The 16,752-nt window shown below is 45.5% G+C and overlaps 1 protein-coding gene and 1 non-coding gene across 2 annotated transcripts in view; both read right to left on the reverse strand.

Moving 5' to 3' along the window:
* Positions 1-1,808: 1,808 nt before the first annotated feature.
* Positions 1,809-1,911, reverse strand: LOC128595118 (U6 spliceosomal RNA). Its single transcript, XR_008382792.1, has one exon. It is a non-coding gene; the product is annotated as a U6 spliceosomal RNA (small nuclear RNA).
* Positions 1,912-11,608: 9,697 nt separating this feature from the next.
* KCNK13 (potassium two pore domain channel subfamily K member 13) overlaps positions 11,609-16,752 on the reverse strand; it is a 124,155-nt gene continuing 119,011 nt past the window's right edge. Inside the window, exon 2 of the mRNA XM_053603791.1 lies at positions 11,609-13,320. Coding sequence (XP_053459766.1) covers positions 12,428-13,320 — 893 coding nt within the window. The 3' untranslated portion in view covers positions 11,609-12,427. The remainder of the gene's footprint in view (positions 13,321-16,752) is intronic.

Here is a 16,752-nt window from a genome sequence, read left to right on the forward strand (position 1 = left end):
GTGATGGTGACAGCAGCAGTAATAGCTGCCATCTGCTGGTGGCTCACTCTGTGCTGGGCACCTCACCCTGCGTCAACTCACAGCAGTGTCACAGCAGCCCCACGAGGCGGGCTGTTACTGACCCCATCCTGCAGTGCAGAGAACCTAAGTAAGTCGCCCAGGGTCACACAGCTGATAGGTTCTCAGACTCCAGCTGCCTCCCGTGACACCCTCTCTCCAGCCTTTGTGACTCATACACCCAACGTGCCTTTGTGTGCTCCCTCAGCTCCAAATGGTGACTCCTATCCACAATAAGCCCATCAGCGCCAGACAGCACCTCAGTATTACATGTACGTTATTGTTTTTAATCCTCCAAGAACTTCTCAGGGTAGATATCTCATAGATAAGGAAACTGAATCTCAGAGAGGTTAACTCTCTTTCTCTGGTCACATGGACAGTAGAGATTAGGGCTGGGACTGGAGCTTTGGTCTGACTTCAAAGCCCACGTACTTTCACCATCTGTCATCAATGTTTCATCTGGAGGACTCTTACACATCATCAAAACCCAGTGTGAATGTAACCTTTTCAAGAGTCATCCCTGACTCTCTGAGGCATAAGGCATAGTTTTTCCTCTTCTGTATTTTTTTGTTTTTCGAGACAGAGTCTTGCTCTCTCACCACAGCTACAAGGCTATAGCCTGATTATAGCTCACTGCAATCTCAAACTCCTGGGCTCATGCAATTCTCCTGCCTCAGCCTCTAGAGTCTCTGGGACTACAGGTGTGCATCACTATGCCTGGCTAATTTTTTTTAATTTTTAGTAGAGTCAGGGTCTTGCTCTTGTTTAGGCTGCTCTTGAACTCCTGAACTTAAGTGATCCCACTACCTTGGCCCAGAGTGCTATGATTTCAGGTATGAGCCACCACACTTGGCCTCTACCACGGGGTCCAGCCCATGCAGACCACAAAGTAATATTGGCTTTGAAGTCAAATCTACATCCCTTTAATGTAATATCAGTATGTGATTATTTAATTCTGCCTCTTTTCTCACTAGGCAGTGAGCTCCCTGAATGAGGGAAGTACCCAGCTATACTCCATTAATAATCATCATGCCTCTTCCTCCAGAGATTGGAGCTCAGTGCATTTAATTACATTTCTGATTTTAAGCTAATTTAACATGTTAGCTTATTTATTCATTTTTTTCTGCCATTTACCGCTGATCCAATTAGCATGGAATGAAGATGTAGCTCCAGTGGAACAAAGGTGCTCAAGGTCAAGTTTGTCCTTTAGCAACGATGCACCCTAAGCCCTGCTTGCTTCCCCCTCCTCTGAGGTTGCCTAGGGCTCTCTGGCTGTTTCTCCCCACTCTTATTAGGAGCACTGGCTGATAAATGTTCACCCTAGAGGAGCTGGGATGCTCACATCCTCAGGGACCTGCATCTAAACCAGAGGTCACTGACAGCGAAATTTCAATCACCTGCACTTGGAGCACAGCCGTGGTCCTTTTCCTCTATAAAACATATAAGAAGTATATTTTATGATGACATTGCAATAAAGACAAATATCATGAATGGTAGACCATATTCAAATTTTTTGTCTGATATGAAAAAGATTAAATGAAGCATTGGAGGTCCCTACTAGTATTTGTGAGCCAAAGACACAGAACCTGCTGAGCCTGAGGACAGGTTGCCCTAAAATGGTGCCACCTCTTGCAACCATCTGGATTCTTGAGGTGGAGTCAATCCATGAACAAAGGTGTCCCTTCGGACTTCCTGTGGAGTGTGTCTGTCTTTCTGGGAAGAGTAAGATGGTATGCTTACTCCTTTCTTGTTTTCCTAGGGAAGGCTTCACAATTTCCATGTTATCCTTGCCCAGGGGCCATGCTAATTTCTGTATTGCTCCAATTTTAGTATGTATGCTGCCAAAGTGAGCACTTGGGTCCTTTTTAAGAGGTGTTTTTTTTTTTTAAACATATGGAGTCTCAGTATGTTGCTCAGGGTGTAGGATAGTGGCTGTTCACAGGCACCATTGTAACAATCATAGCACATGACAGCTTTGAACTCCTGGGCTTGAGCGATCCCCTGGCCTCAGCCTACTGAGTAGCTGGCACTACAGCTATATGTCACCATACTTGAGTAACAGATGATGTGCTTTTATTTTATTTATTTTTTGAGACAGAGTCCCAAGCTGTCACCCCGGGTAGAGTGCTGTGGCATCATAGCTCACAGCAACCTCCAACTCTTGGGCTCAAGTGATCCTCTTGCCCCAGTTTTTCTATTTTTAGTAGAGATAGGGTCTTGCTTTTGCTCAAGCTGGTGTCAAACTCATGAGCTCTAGCAATCCACCCGCCTTGGCCTCCTGGAGTGCCAGGATTGCAGGTGTGAGCCACTGTGCCTGGCCTGTGATGTGCTTTTATATCGAAGGTGCAAGTGTGCACACAGGGAGAGTCCCTGGTGTGGTGGCAGGAAGACTCTGTAACCCCCTGGGGAAGACCAGATGGGCACTGCTTACAGGGCTCTGGGGCCCCTTTGTTTGGCCTGCCCTGTGGGTCCTCTCTCTGCCCTCAGAATCTGGAAGGAGTGAAGGGGTTTTGGTTCTGGGGGTGAGGAAGTTCAAAGACTTGCCCCCTACCCTGCACCCCAACCACTCTGCCTGCAGCAACACTTGTTTACCCCCCGCCAGCTTTCATGGGGTGTGAGGACTAGGGCCTAGCTGTGGAGGCCCCCCATGCAGGGGACCAGCCCATCCCAGGCCTCCTAGAAGGGGCCCAGGGAGCAGAGAGGGAGCAGAGAGGCCCACCTTAGCTCCAGAGGCCTCTTGAAGTATCTCGAGGTACCTGCTTAGCACAATGTCCTGGTGTTTGTCAGCCATGAGAGCATCACAGAGCTGCCTGTCTGCTTCAGGGCCCCATGGGAAGGCAATGCCAGGGCCCATTCCTGGGCCGGCATCTTCCCCAGGTGGTCTCCTGTAGCCTCCACCAATGCTGAGAGGAAAGTACTTGTCTTGCTTTCCTAGATGAGGGAATGGAGCTCAGACACCACTGGCCACTTTCCTAAGACTTGCCAGCTGGAACCAAAGCTTATCTTCAAAGCTCATCCTACATCTGACCTCTGGCAGAAGGATTTTCTCAGGATGGCCTGAGCCTGCTGCCCAGCATCTTCACTGGCCAGTGCTGGTGGTTTCAGGGCTATCTGAGTAACCAGGGTTGGGGGTACCCTTGAGCTTGTGGCTGCACCCTTGGGTCCCCTCACCTGGGTGGGGTTTGTGGAGATCCTGGGAACCTGGTCCAGCCCAGACAGACTCCACTGAGGTCTGTCACACTCCAATCTAGTGATAGTCACTTTGGGAAGCCAAGGAGTCCCTAAGGTGCCTAGCCAGCTCAGTAGGAACCGCCCTCTACCTGACACCAGACACCTCACCTGGCTTTTGCACCTTTTTCTGTCCCATCACGGGTGAGGTTGGAAGCTCCACATTCACTTGTAAGCCTCTTTGTTCAATGTGTCCCTCCACTGGGACACACAGAGCAGGACTGCTCAAGAGTCGGATTCTCCACTATATCCCTGTGGCAGGTGATGTGACAGGCTCCTGCACAGATCATCCTGATAGCAACTCAGACAAAGGGAACCAGACAGTGGGGAGAATGGGCCCCAAGAGGAAGCAGAACCACATTCTTTCAGGTTAGGAATGCTGAGTGAGGCAGGCCAGGAATGGCCTCTCAGAACACCTCTGGAAGCTCTCTAGAAATGAGAGTGGTAGGTCCACCCATAGATTTTTGTTGTTGTTTGTTTTTGTTTTTTGAAACAGTCTTACTCTGTTGCCCCAGGCCAGGGTTCCATGGAGTCATAGCTCGCATCAACTTCAAACACCCAGACTCAATTGATTCTCTTGCCTCAGCCTCCCAAGTAGAGAGAGAGTGTCACTCTTGCTCAGATTGGTCTTGAACTCCTGAGATCAGGCAATTCACCCTCCTTGGCCTCCCAGAGTTCTAGGATTGCAGGTGTGAGCCACTGGGCCCTGGAGATTCTCATTCAGAAGGACTTAGGTGGGGCCTCAGGCTCTGAAGACTTTGCCTCAAGAAAACTCATAAGTACTGACCTTGGATATTTCCTAGTCGAAGACAAGATAAACCTTGGATTTGGGAAAGGGAGTGTTGAATAGCCCCCAAATAGAGGAGAATCTTCTAGAAGGCCCTCATGGTGGAGAAGGAAAGAAAATGTGATTCAGATGTTCTGTGTCCTTTACCTTAGATTTAGAAACAGAAGTTACTTTTCTCCAGTAACATAAGAAAAAAATCCATTTATTTCCCAAATGAGAAAGGAAGAGTTAAAATAACCACGTCTATGCTCCTTCTCACCAACATCAGACATATGGTGCATTTGTGTGTCAGCAAATGGTAAGCAATGCCTCTCCCTCGCATCCTGTCACCAAGTGAGGGGTGATGGCTACATATCTGGGGGGTGTTTGATAGTCTATCCAATTCTGGCATCCACATAAATGGGCTCTGAGCTCCACAGGATGGAATGCAACCAGGGAGCTGCTCAGCCTGGAATTGTTTCCACTTCAATCAGATGTTTTGCCTTATAAAAGCTCCCAGTGAGAAACAGCCTTCTGCTTCTTGAATCCTCGAAACTTAACCTGCTGGGGTTATACATTTGGGGGCAGATCTCTAACAGGAGATGTGGCCACCAACCAAGATTTATGCTCCTCACTCTCTCTAAGAAGTAGAGGTCTCCAGGGTCCCCAAACTCTTGTGACGACAGCTAAGGAACTGCTGCTGGAATCCTCTGAGCAGTTTCCAGGGGCAGCAAGCGTATCACACGGGCTCTCCTCTCTTGGGGCACGTTTAGACTCATTGGGATAGGAATGGCCTTGCATGAAGAAGAGGGTTTGGTGGAAAATAAACCCGGAACTGTGAGGAAAGAGGTCTCCCCAAAGTACATCTTGCCATAGGTAGAAACACACTTGGTTAGTGGCAAAAGGTATATTTTAAGGTAGCCAAAAAGGTAAGGCAGCAGTTTGGATAATTACAGTCATCAAATGGATTTTCTTTTTCTTTCTTCTTCTTTTTTTTTTTTTTTTTACAGAACTGTATTTATTATGGTCAAGGAAATAAAAGCCAAGCATTGCTATTTCGACAGGAAATTGGAAACTATAAAAACTGCCATAATACCCTGTTTTCCCGAAAATAAGACATCCTCCGAAAATAAGACCTACTTACAGAAAAGATAAGACGTCCCCTGAAAATAAGATCTAGCGCATCTTTGGGAGCACACCTTAAAATAAGACACTGTCTTATTTTTGGGGAAACAGGGTAGGCCTTTAAAAGAGAAATAAATGGAAGTAAAGTGTTACACATTTTGTTGTTGCTGTTGTTGTTGTTGTTTTTTAGAGACAGAGTCTCTATTGCCCTTGGTAGAGTACCATGGCATCATAGCTCACAGCAACCTCCAACTCCTAGGCGATTCTCTTGCCTCAACCTCCAGAGTAGCCAGGACCTCAGGCGCCCGTCACAACGCCCAGCTACCTTTTTGTTGTTGTTGTTGCAGTTCGGCTGGGGCTGGGTTTGAACCTGCCAACCTTGGTATATGGGGCCGGTGCCCTACCCACTGAGCCACAGGTGCTGCCCAATGTTACACATGTCATATGTATAAAAATATAGATCTGAAAGTTAGAATAGGTTTAAGAGCAGATTAGACAGAGGTGAAAACCAAATCAATGGAGTGAAAGATATATGGAAGAAAAAAAATCAGAATCAAGCACCAAAAATGTGAAAAATAGAAAGAGAAGGATGGACGTAGAGAACACAACAAGAAGACCTAACATATGTATAACTGGAGTCCCCAAAAGAAAAGAGAAAACAGACAGAAACGCCACTGAAAAAAACCAATGCCAGTGATGCTTGTGAACTTTTCAGAATTGATGAAATACATCAAGGCTCATGTTCAGAAAGATCAACAAAAGCTAAATAGAGTAAATTTAAAAAGGACATTTAATCACATCAGTGACTAAAAAAAAATTAAAATAAATTAAAAAAAAAAAGACAAAAAGAAAAATATTTAGGCTCGGCATCCATAGCACAGTGGTTACGGCACCAGCCACAAACAGGTGGTGGGTTCCAACCCAGCCTGGGCCAGCTAAACAATTGCAACAACAAAAAAAATAGCCAGGTGTTGTGGTGAGTGCCTATAGTCCCACCTACCTGGGAGGCTAAGGCAAAAGAATCGCTTAAGCCCAAGAGTTGGAGGTTGCTGTGAGCTGTGACACTACAGCACTCCACCAAAGGTGACATAGTGAGACTCTATCTCAAAAAAAGAAAAGATATTTAAATGAAGGGTGTGGGGGAAGGGGAGAGCAGAGAGAGGAAAGGACGGAGGGGGAAGTCTCAAAAGGATTTTCTTTCTAAGTGCCAGGGCTCTAGCTTGGCATCATGGCAGGCGCCTGTAGTCCCAGCTACTTAGGAGGCTGAGGCAAGAAGATCTCTGAAGCCCAAGAGTTTGAGGCTGCCGTGAACTATGACACCCTGGCACTCTACCCAGGGTGACAGAGTGATACTCTATCTCAAAATAGTGGGGAGAGTAGGCCCCAAGAGAAAGCAGAACCGCCTTCTTCCAGGTTAGGAATGCTAAGGGTAAGGGCTCTGTATTGAGATTGACTCACAGACACCAGCAAAGGGAATGAGTCAGTGGACTGATGAATTCCCTTTAGGAAAACAAATCCTGATGAAAATCCAGATTCAGATGTGTAGGGACCCTACACTCATGCATCATATCTATAACAATTCATCAGTCTTTACTTGTCTTTCATGATCTTGAGAACTTTGAAGAGTACCAATCAATTATGTTGTACAATGTCCCTCAATTTGGGTTTGTCTGATGTTTTCCCATGGTTAGACTGAAATTAGGTGTTATTGTGAGGGATACTACAGAGACGCAGTGTCCCTTTCCATGTGTCCTATCAGGTGGCACGTGACACTGGTTGTACCACTGCTGGTGTTACCTGATTAACACGGTGCCTGTCAGAATTCTCCACTGTACAGTTACTACAGGGGAGAAATATTTGTAATCACCAAATATTTCAGTGGCGGTGCTTTGAGACTGTAGACATCTTTATTTATTTATTTTTTGCAGACATCCTTTTTCTTTTTTTGCTTAAACTTTACATCACTAATTTTAGCATCCCTGAGTGGATCTTGCTTGTGTTATTCCTCTGGTGTCAAACACAAACACACGCACACGTGCACACATATGCCCAGGTGTATCATATTCAAACTGAAGGAAACAAAAGACAAAGAGAACATAGTGACAGCAGCCAGAGAGAAAAGGAGCATTCTCAGGAATCAGCTAAGCATTACAGCAGACTTCTCATCAGAAACCGTTCATGTTAGAAGATAATGGCGTAACACCCTTAAAGTGCTAAAATTAAAATTAAAAAACCTGTCAGTACCCATCAAAAAACAATATACCTATTCTCAAACAAAAACTGAGCAGCAAACCTCCCCTACAAGAAGTGTTAAAAGAAAGTTCTTTAACATTTAAAAACAATGGAGAGAAAAACTCTTCTATACAGAAAAAGAACTTTAGTAAACATGGAGGGAATTGGGGAAATAGAGAATTATTGTTAGAATACCAAAGAAAATAATTTCAACCTTATTCTCAGCCCACTGTTAAATTTGAGCCCCAGTCCAATAAGATAATTATCCCTCTTAGTTCAGAAAAGATGAAGGGCAGTTTTAAGATCATTGCCCTGCCTACTTCACACCATGGTTATGAAGGTCAAAATATTATAATTGTGAATGGTTAAGGCTTGAAAACCATAAAATGCTAATAAGATACATGATACTATTGTAGCTTTTCTAAAACATTTTATTATGTTGTTGGTTCAACTGGCTCAGCTTCTACTGAAATAAAAGGGCTCAGTGGAAAGAAATAAAGACTTTGGGGTTTGTTCGGTTTGGTATAAAACTACCATCAAGGGTGACACCATTTTTTTTTTTTGTTTTTTGAGACAGTCTCTCACTCTTGTCACTCTGGGTAGAGTGCTGGGGCATCACAGCTCACAGCAACCTCAAACTCTTGGGCCTGAGCAATTCTTTTGCCTCAGCCTCCTGAGTAGCTGGGATTACAGGCTTGGGCTACCACTGCTAGCTAGTTTTTCTATTTTTAGTAGAGCTGGGGTTTCACTCTTGCTCAGGTTGGACTTGAACTCCCGAGCTCAAACAATCCACCCACCTGACCTTCCCAGAGTGCTAGAATTACAGGTGTGAGCCACCACCCCGGCCTTAGAGTGACATCATTTAATAATTGAAACCATTATTGAAACACAGTGTAGTAAGTGTTTAGTACCAGGTCCAAGAACAAAACAAAATCTTTCACTGTTCAGTACAATATCCCCTGGCCCCCTGCCCCAGAATGTGGACTGTCAGGGCCCAGTGCCTGGGCAATTTCTGAGTTTCCAAAGGGTGTTCCCTGAGCCTTATTAGATCTTCTTAACAGCTTTGCGAGGAAGTAGTCCTTGGTGTTTCCATTTCCATTTCAGAGATGCAAAGGGCCTGGGGCATAGAGAGCTCAACAGACTTGCCCAGACATTGAAACCATCAAGACTGATGTTCAAACACAAGTATTGTGATGCCGAGAACTGTTCTTCACCTGTGGTTGGTCAGACTTCAGAAACTGCTTTTTTTGTATTGTGTAATTTATATGTTGTTGCCCAAAATGTGAGATGTCTACAATGATTTGAGTGAAACGTGAGATGATTTTAGGGGCTCTTAGGTGTGTCATTAACATCAAGTCACAAGTGAGAAAGTTATTTCCTTTCTAAGTCTCTGCGAGTCCTGTTTGGTGCTGGTGTGTCTTCACCGCCTCCCTGACACTGGCTAATCTCTATTTTTAACAAAGAGGGAGAGGGAGAATGCCTCAGGCTTAGAGCTGTTACTAGAATATGGAATCTGGCTAGAACTTTACTAGATCTTTACCTATTTTAATAATTCCTCTATTTTCAATACAGTGCTATGAATATGGAGTATTTATAGCAAGTGATAACCAGTCTTCCATTCAGTTAATGAGACAAAGTTTCTATTTAAGACAAAACTAATTAAAGACTGAGTTAATTAAAATATAAGATGATAGTATTTCAGGTAGTACAGACATATGGCAAAACTTACACAAGTGGGAGGGGATGATGGTCACATGAGAAATTCTGTGTCTCAGCTTCCAGGTCTCGGTGTTAAGGGCCAGTTTGTTTATAGCAACACATCAAACTTCAAGACTGCCCACCATGGATGAAACCTAAAAACTAGATGTCATGTCCAGGAGGCCCTTTGGGCTCCTAGACCAGTGATTTTCAACTAGAGTCCCATGAGAAGATATTAGGTGTGCTGTGGACATTTTAAAAGATCATTAATCAAATTATTTTCAGAAGAAGTTCAAAGTACAGTGGCTGGACTGGTGGCTTACGCCTGTAATCCTAGCACTCTGGGAGGCAAGTGGATTGCTTGAACTCAGGAGTTCGAGATCAGCCTGAGCAAGAGTGAGACCCTATCTATACTAAAAATAGAAAAACTAGCTGGGTGTTGTGGCAGGCACCTATAGTCCCAGTTACTCGGGAGGATGAGGCAGGAGGATTGCTCAAGTCTAAGAGTTTGAGGTTGCTGTGCTATGATGCCACAGCACTCTAGACAGAGTGACAGAGTGAGGCTCTGTCTCCAAAAAAAAAAAAAAGAAAAGAAATTCAAAGCATAATAAGTACATGTATATATATATATATTTTTAAACTCTTTTTTGGGATCAATATAATTTGAGCATGCCATGGAAGTTTAACTATGGGTTCAATGTGCCATGAGATAAAAAAGGTTGAAAAACACTGTCCTCAACAGAGGAGCCTGGCCCGACCTGCCCACTGTCACATTCCTCTCGCTCAGTGTGCTGCCACGCACAGTAGGACAACATGATTTCTGGTGGGGGAGGCCACACAGCAACAGTTCAGAGAGGCAGGTAAGCAGGGCTGGTAACACACCGAGTGGGTACAAAGAGGACAAGAGAAAGGAGCAGTGAATGCCTGTGTGCCTTTGGAAATGTGACAAAAACCATGACGCTCACTACCCAGGAAAATGGCCCTGAAGGCCTGTGTGTGTGCCCTTTCACATTGTATATGCATATCTAACAATATTTGGGGAATTGTGGGCCCCAGGTTTTGCACTCAGCTTTGACCGACGATCTAGAAATTCCCTTGTTTACCATTTCACCCCTAAGAGTAACTGTAGAGAGACTTAACTAGCAAGACTTCCTACCTTGGCAAATTTTCTTTCATACACGACTACCATCCATCCATCCAACACACTGCACTTCTCTCCTCACACTGGTTCTCAGATGTTTTCAACAGGAGACCATCAACCCAGGGGAGAAAAAACTCATCCTCTGATACCCTGAGGGGACACCTTGGGAAGTTCATCATAAGCTCAAATTTTGTTTTATTATTTAGCTTAAAATTTTATGGATCCTACCTAAAGACAGGCATGTGTTTTGATAGTTATCTCTCTGTAAAAATTGTTTAATAAAACTGACCCTCTAGTGGGGAAGATGAACCTTGTGTATACTGATGCTCCTGAGCCTCTGACACACCTTCAAGGTCTCCAGAGACCTGTGCTGGAGATACAAGGACTTGCTTTATGCCTGTCCCTGGACCAGAAATATGGAGATCAAGAAATCCCGTAGCGGCTCCTTCCACATCTCCACAGCACCTGTGCACAGCCCATGAGGAAGCTCCATTTGGGGTCACAGGTTCCCCATAAGGGTTTTGCAGAAAATAGTTTAAGCTCTCTAGTTTAGGCACTTTGGGTATGTAAAGAAAATATTTGGGTTTGAGAGCTGGAAGAAAAGGCAACCACACCTGCAGAGGGACCCGCTGCGTGTGGAGGGTTTCACAAGCTGTGTGGAGACCTGGGTTCCTGCCCCAGCTGAGCACAGTCCAGTCACAAGACCTCCCATAAGGAGCAACTCCTTGTGCCTCTGTTTTCTGGTGTCAAGAACAAGGAGGTTGGATGAGATGGTTCCTAAAGGTCTTCCCAGCTCCACTGTTCTCTGCTCAACATTTCAGTTTCACCAGGCATACGTTTCCAGCTTTGTTTTCTTCTTTCTTTTTTTGTGGTTTTTGGCCGGGGCTGGATTTGAACCCGCCACTCTCTGCACATGGGACCAGCGCCCTACTCCTTGAGCCACAGGCACCGCCTCCAGCTTTGTTTTCTTTAGAGGTTGTATCTCAACATCGTTTCTGAAAGTGCTGTGTGCACACCTCTCTTACCTTCTAAAAACAGCAGCTCTTTTCAATGCTGCTGTCACCCCTCAAGCTGAACTCTCCTGCCCACCTGAATAAGGTCAACAGTCTTTGTTTTAACTGCCTGGGAGTTTCTATAATTGGACATGTTACAGTCCCAGAAGATAGGACTGAAATGGATTAAACATGAAAAATTAAAGTTCATTATCTGGCCTAGAATGTTTCTCCAGTCAAGACTCCAAGATGAAGCTCACATCCCTGAAGGTCAATTTCCCATGTCCTTTTCCTTGAGTCCAGTTAATGCCCCTTTAATAGGTGCTTGTCCTTCACTGTCCATAATAAGCACTCATGGACTCTTAGGTAATAAAACGAGGATTTATTAATTTTTCAGTTTTAATAAATAGTCTTATCTTTGCAATGGGCCCCAAGCCCTGGTATAAACGAGATGGTCTACGTGACCATTCAAAGAGAAAATGTTAAGCTATGTTCTCTGGTTACAAAAGTGAGTCTTTCCCCCACCCCTTCCCTCACCGCCTTGCTGCAGTTTAAAGGCCTGAAGCTGAATTTAGTTTTCTTATCACACTGAAGTCCCACAGACACCTTAGCCAGGCATTAAGATCCTAGAAATAAAAAGAAAGGGAAAACAAGACAGAAGCAGGTATAAAGAGCAGAACAGAAATCTTCCCTACCACGGCACCACGGACAAACCCGCTCTGAAGGAAGGAAGCCCAGCCGGAAAGAAAGCCCGGACACGCCCCCAAGTACTTTTCCCCGTTTTGAATTCATCCCTTCAGATTCCAGGGAAAAGTTAGGGTCTTCAGGACTTTCCTCTCCAAACGCAGAACACAGCAGTAGGGAGTCAAGGCTTAAGTAAACTCTATCCCCCCAGGGAGCTAAAACTCTGAAAACGAGAAAAGTAAAGAAACGACGCAACGTCTCAGGCTGCTTTTGTGATTGGTTTTTTTAAAGACTGTAACTCAGACTGAAAGAATAAAGAGAAGGCGAAAGGCATCGAGGCTTCGGTTCCCCAGCACTGGCAGGTGTCTGTTGTGTGGAGCCAAGATCACAGCTCCCAAGCTGGGCTTGTGCCGGCTCCAGGATGCGGCCCAGAGGGGCCTTGGGGAACGGCTCGTCGTCGTCCCTCACTCTCCCCAGACCCCTGCCCAGTATCCACTCCTGCCTCTACCTGTCCCCGCTCGTCTCTGCCAACCTGTTGTTCATGATTGCGAAGGCTCCCACGCCCCCCGAGAACTCGTCGTCCCGGGTCAGCGGGCTGGTCTGATGCGGGCAGCCATTGGCTGTTTCCGACAGCTGCTTCTGCAGGATGGCCAGCGACACCTTGTTGGCCGCCAAGAAGTCCTTGATGGAGATCATCTCCCCCGACAGGCGGCGCGCGTCCGCCTCGCTCTCCGCCCCCGCGTCCGTTTCCATGGAGACGTCGCAGCGCGCGCGCACCGTGCCCGGCGTCACCGCGTTGCGCCGCGATCGCAGGACCCTCCTTCCGCACCGCGGGCAGCACCCGCAGTCCATCTTCCGCAGGATCCAGTTCACCGACTGTTTGATAAGGATGGAGATGACGTTGAACAAGGAGTAGATGCAGCAGACGCCCATGAGGATGAAGACGAAGTTGGCGAAACGGTAGAGGCCTTGACGCTCGTAATGGGCGTTCTGGCTGCTGACCAGGTCCCCGAAGCCGATGGTGCTGAAAGCTACAAAACAGAAGTAGAGCGAGTCAAAGTAGCTCCAGCCCTCGACCGGGGTGTACATGGCAGAGGCGCAGCAGGAGATGAGGACCGAGGCCGTGCACAGGATGAGCATGACATAGTACACCGAGGGCTTCCAGCCGGCCAGGCTGTCCACCTCGCACTTCCCGGGGCCCTTCGGGCCGTCCGGGGGCGGGGCCCCGCGTCGCCGCAGCTGCCTCTGGTGGCACGATTTCATGATGTAGGCGATGACAGTGATGAGGCGCTCCAGGAAGAGGTTGAAGAACAAGATGGTGCTTGAACACCCAACGAGGCCATAAAAAATCAGAAAGATTTTTCCTCCTACTGTCGCTGGGGTCGTCATCCCAAACCCTGCAGGGGACAAAGCATAGAAGAGTGAGAGACGTTTTTGCTGTGAATGAGGTCTGAGACTTGGCTTAGACGTCTGGAAAAGGACCTAAAGAAACACTTTAATAAAATCACTCATCCTTAGCCTTCAAGAAACAAGCAGGAGAGTTCCCACCGCCTTGAAGACGTTAAATGTTCAGAGCTGGGCGGCAGCCAGCCATGTGGTGCTGTTGTGCAAATCAGAGAAAAGCACCTTCAGTCTGAGTGGATACAGCCAACCCAAAATGGCTTGGTGATGAGACCGTGGGCCGGATATTAGTCTCCCTGTCCCCCCTCTGCTAGATGTCCTTGTACAGTGCACAACCTGAACAACCATGCTCAACAGGTCTGTGTTCAGAGAGATAAGTAAAGGCAAATACAAAAAAAAAAAAAAAGGCTGAGACAGACTAATCAGAATTCATTTATTCTACCTTTTTAACTTAAGGATAGAACCGTGGATAAGACAGATCTGGCCCTTGTCCTCTTGGAGCCCTAGTCTAATGAGATGATTATGAAAGAATAAAGAGAAGAATAAGATTAGAGGAGTTAGGCAGGCAAGGAGAAGGGTGCACGTGTGTGGTGTAGTTGAGATATTCCAGCAGAGAAACAGTGGTGCCAGCGTATGTAGAAATGAGAAATTGCTCAAGATTTTCCTATCTTTTAAACAACATTCTTCAAACACACCTCATGCTTTTGGAGTGACAACAGACATATTGGATGTTATGGTTTGATAAAATATAAAATGTCTCTCTTGCCTTTGTCTCTAATTGTTCACAATTTCTACTTCTTGGTCTTTCTACCTGTGCACATAGGGGTACTGCTAAGAGTACGTGTTGTAGGACAATGGCTGTTACCAAGAAAAGTAGAAAAGACAGCAGAGATACACTCAGTATTTCTCACTAAGGGGCAGTGAAGGGTCAGCTCACTCTCTCTGGAGGGATGTGGACTCCTTCCAAGCAAGTCTTTCCATAAACATGGGAAGGGTGATTTTTTTTTTTTTTTTGCAGTTTTTTGGCCCGGGGGGGGGTTTGAACCCACCACCTCCGGCATATGACGCTGATGCCCTACTCCTTTGAACTACAGGCACCGCCAGGAAGGGTGATTTGAGGATTGGCATCAGAGTCACTTGGAATGCAAACACGATTTAAAAAATGCACACTAAGCATTCCTCCCTCAGTTAAGCATCTTATTGAGTCAAACCTCCTCCTTTCCATTTTTTTTTATTTTCTTTAAAAAATTTTTATTTTTATTTTGTATTATTTATTTATTTATTTTTGTCTTTGTCACCGATGGTAGAGTGCCGTGGTATCATAGCTCACAGCAACCTTAAAGTTTTGGGCTGAAGTGATTCTCTTGCCTCAGCCTCCCGAGTAGTTGGGACTACAGGCGACCACTATAACACACGGTTATATTTAGAGATGGGGTCTGGCTCAGGCTGGTCTGGAACCTGTGGCTCAGGTGATCCATGTGTCTGGGCTTTCCAGAGTATTAAGATTACAGGCATGAGCCACTACGCCTGGCCCCTTTTTAAATTTTTATTTTCAAGTTCAGTTTTCTAACTTGGGTCCTACTGTTGGGTTCATAAGAACTCTTTCTTGATAATGCCTCACTTGTCCCCAAGCTGACACCTTTTCTTGTTGCTACTGTTTGGCCAGTGGCTGCCTCTCAGTGTACTCTTGGGAAGTGTTCAGACCAGACCTTGAAATGTGTGGGCTTGTGGGATTGAGACCTCCTGGTCTGGTCTGCTCAGCTCAGGCCAAAGGGCCACCTTTCCCCAACACCCAGATGTGCACACTCTGTTACCATTTAGTTTTCCAACTAAATTCTATTTTCCTTTCTTAGCACACAAGAAGCTGCATTTGGGTATGAAATTAATGGTATATAACTAAGAAGCAGAGGACGACACGGAGTTTAGCTTCTCAGCTGGAAGGAATGGAGTGGAATGGACAGGGTGAGTTGGTAAAGAAGGTCGGAAGGACAAGCAGTTCCACTGACAGTTAGTTAGGGCCCTTCATGGTAGAGAGAAAACCAGACTTATCATCTCTTCTTTGGGAACTATTGTTTTAAAAATCAAAGCCCTTCAGCAGCTCTTGACAGTGAAGGTTCCCAGTTGCAAGACCAGAAAGTATTGCTCTGGTAGTCATTGAAAACAGAGAACTAAACACAGGAAACATGCAGGAAAAAAAGGGAAGCTTTTATTTGGAGCTATTTATTGACCTGATAATATTCCAGGAACTGAATAAAGTCAATGAAAATAGAGAAGGTTCAGAAATAATAAGAGGGGTGTGTGTGTGTGTTGCGGGAAGAGGGGGCCATTAACAAGGAATTAGAGAATTTTCTCATGTAGTCCCTTCCTGTCTAGAGGTGATTGATTTTTCTCTTAATAAGTGGAGCAACAGGAGGTTGTTACGCGTTAAGTACCAGCTACAAGGTAATAGTGATATACTGAGCACCTGTTAAGTTCAAGGCCCTGCACTCTGTGGCTGGGAAACTGCTATGGTTTGAGTTTTGTCTGTGGGGATGATGAGTTGATTAGGCTCTTTGGCCTTCAGGCCGGCAGGTGCCATGTTATTTGAAGTAATCATGATTAAACAATATGACCTCATTCTTATGTAATTAGTGCTTGACTCAGGGCCACTATTCTGGTCGGTATATAAGGCTCTGAGACTTTCCACCTGTGCGGATTTCTCTGCGCTTGCTCACCTGCCTCTATAAGCTAAATAAAGAGCACATCATAGTTAACAGCTCTTTGTTTTTTTTTTTTTCAGTGTCTCCAAATCTACCACGAACCTCTCCAGCCTTAACCACTTGCACTACAACGGTGCCAAAAATTCATGTGTTGAGATCTTCACTCCCATAGTAATAGTATCAGGAGGTGAGGCCTTTAGGAGGTGATTAAGTCGTGAGAGTACAGCTCTCATGAATGGGATTGGTGCACTTATAAAAGAGCACTGAATCACGCCTGTAATCCTAGTATTCTGGGAGGCTGAGGCAGGTGGATTGCTTGAGCTCAGGAGTTCGAGACCAGCCTGAGCAAAAGTGAGACCCCCATCTCTGCTAAAAAATAGAAAAATTAGCTGAGCATTGTGGTGGGTTCATATAGTCCCAGCTACTCAGGAGGCTGAGGCAAGGGGATTGCTTGAGCTGAGGAGTTTGAGGTTGTTGTGAGCTGTGACATCATGGCACTCTAGCTTGGGGGCAACAGAGATTCTGTCTCAAAAAAAAAAAATGGATAACATTTCTGTCTTCTGTCTTATTTGGTTTTAAAGCACTCAATTTTATTTTTTAAAAAAGGGATAATCATCACTTTTGGTTACCTACTGTGTATGATCACTGCCATCTCTCAGAAAAAATAACAGAAAATGGCATAAGTGGTGGTGTTCATGGAAGCAAGGGGAGACAGATTCCTATGTCTGC

The sequence above is a fragment of the Nycticebus coucang genome, chromosome 9, assembly GCF_027406575.1.
Source record: "Nycticebus coucang isolate mNycCou1 chromosome 9, mNycCou1.pri, whole genome shotgun sequence".
NCBI classification, from domain to species: Eukaryota; Metazoa; Chordata; class Mammalia; order Primates; family Lorisidae; genus Nycticebus; species Nycticebus coucang.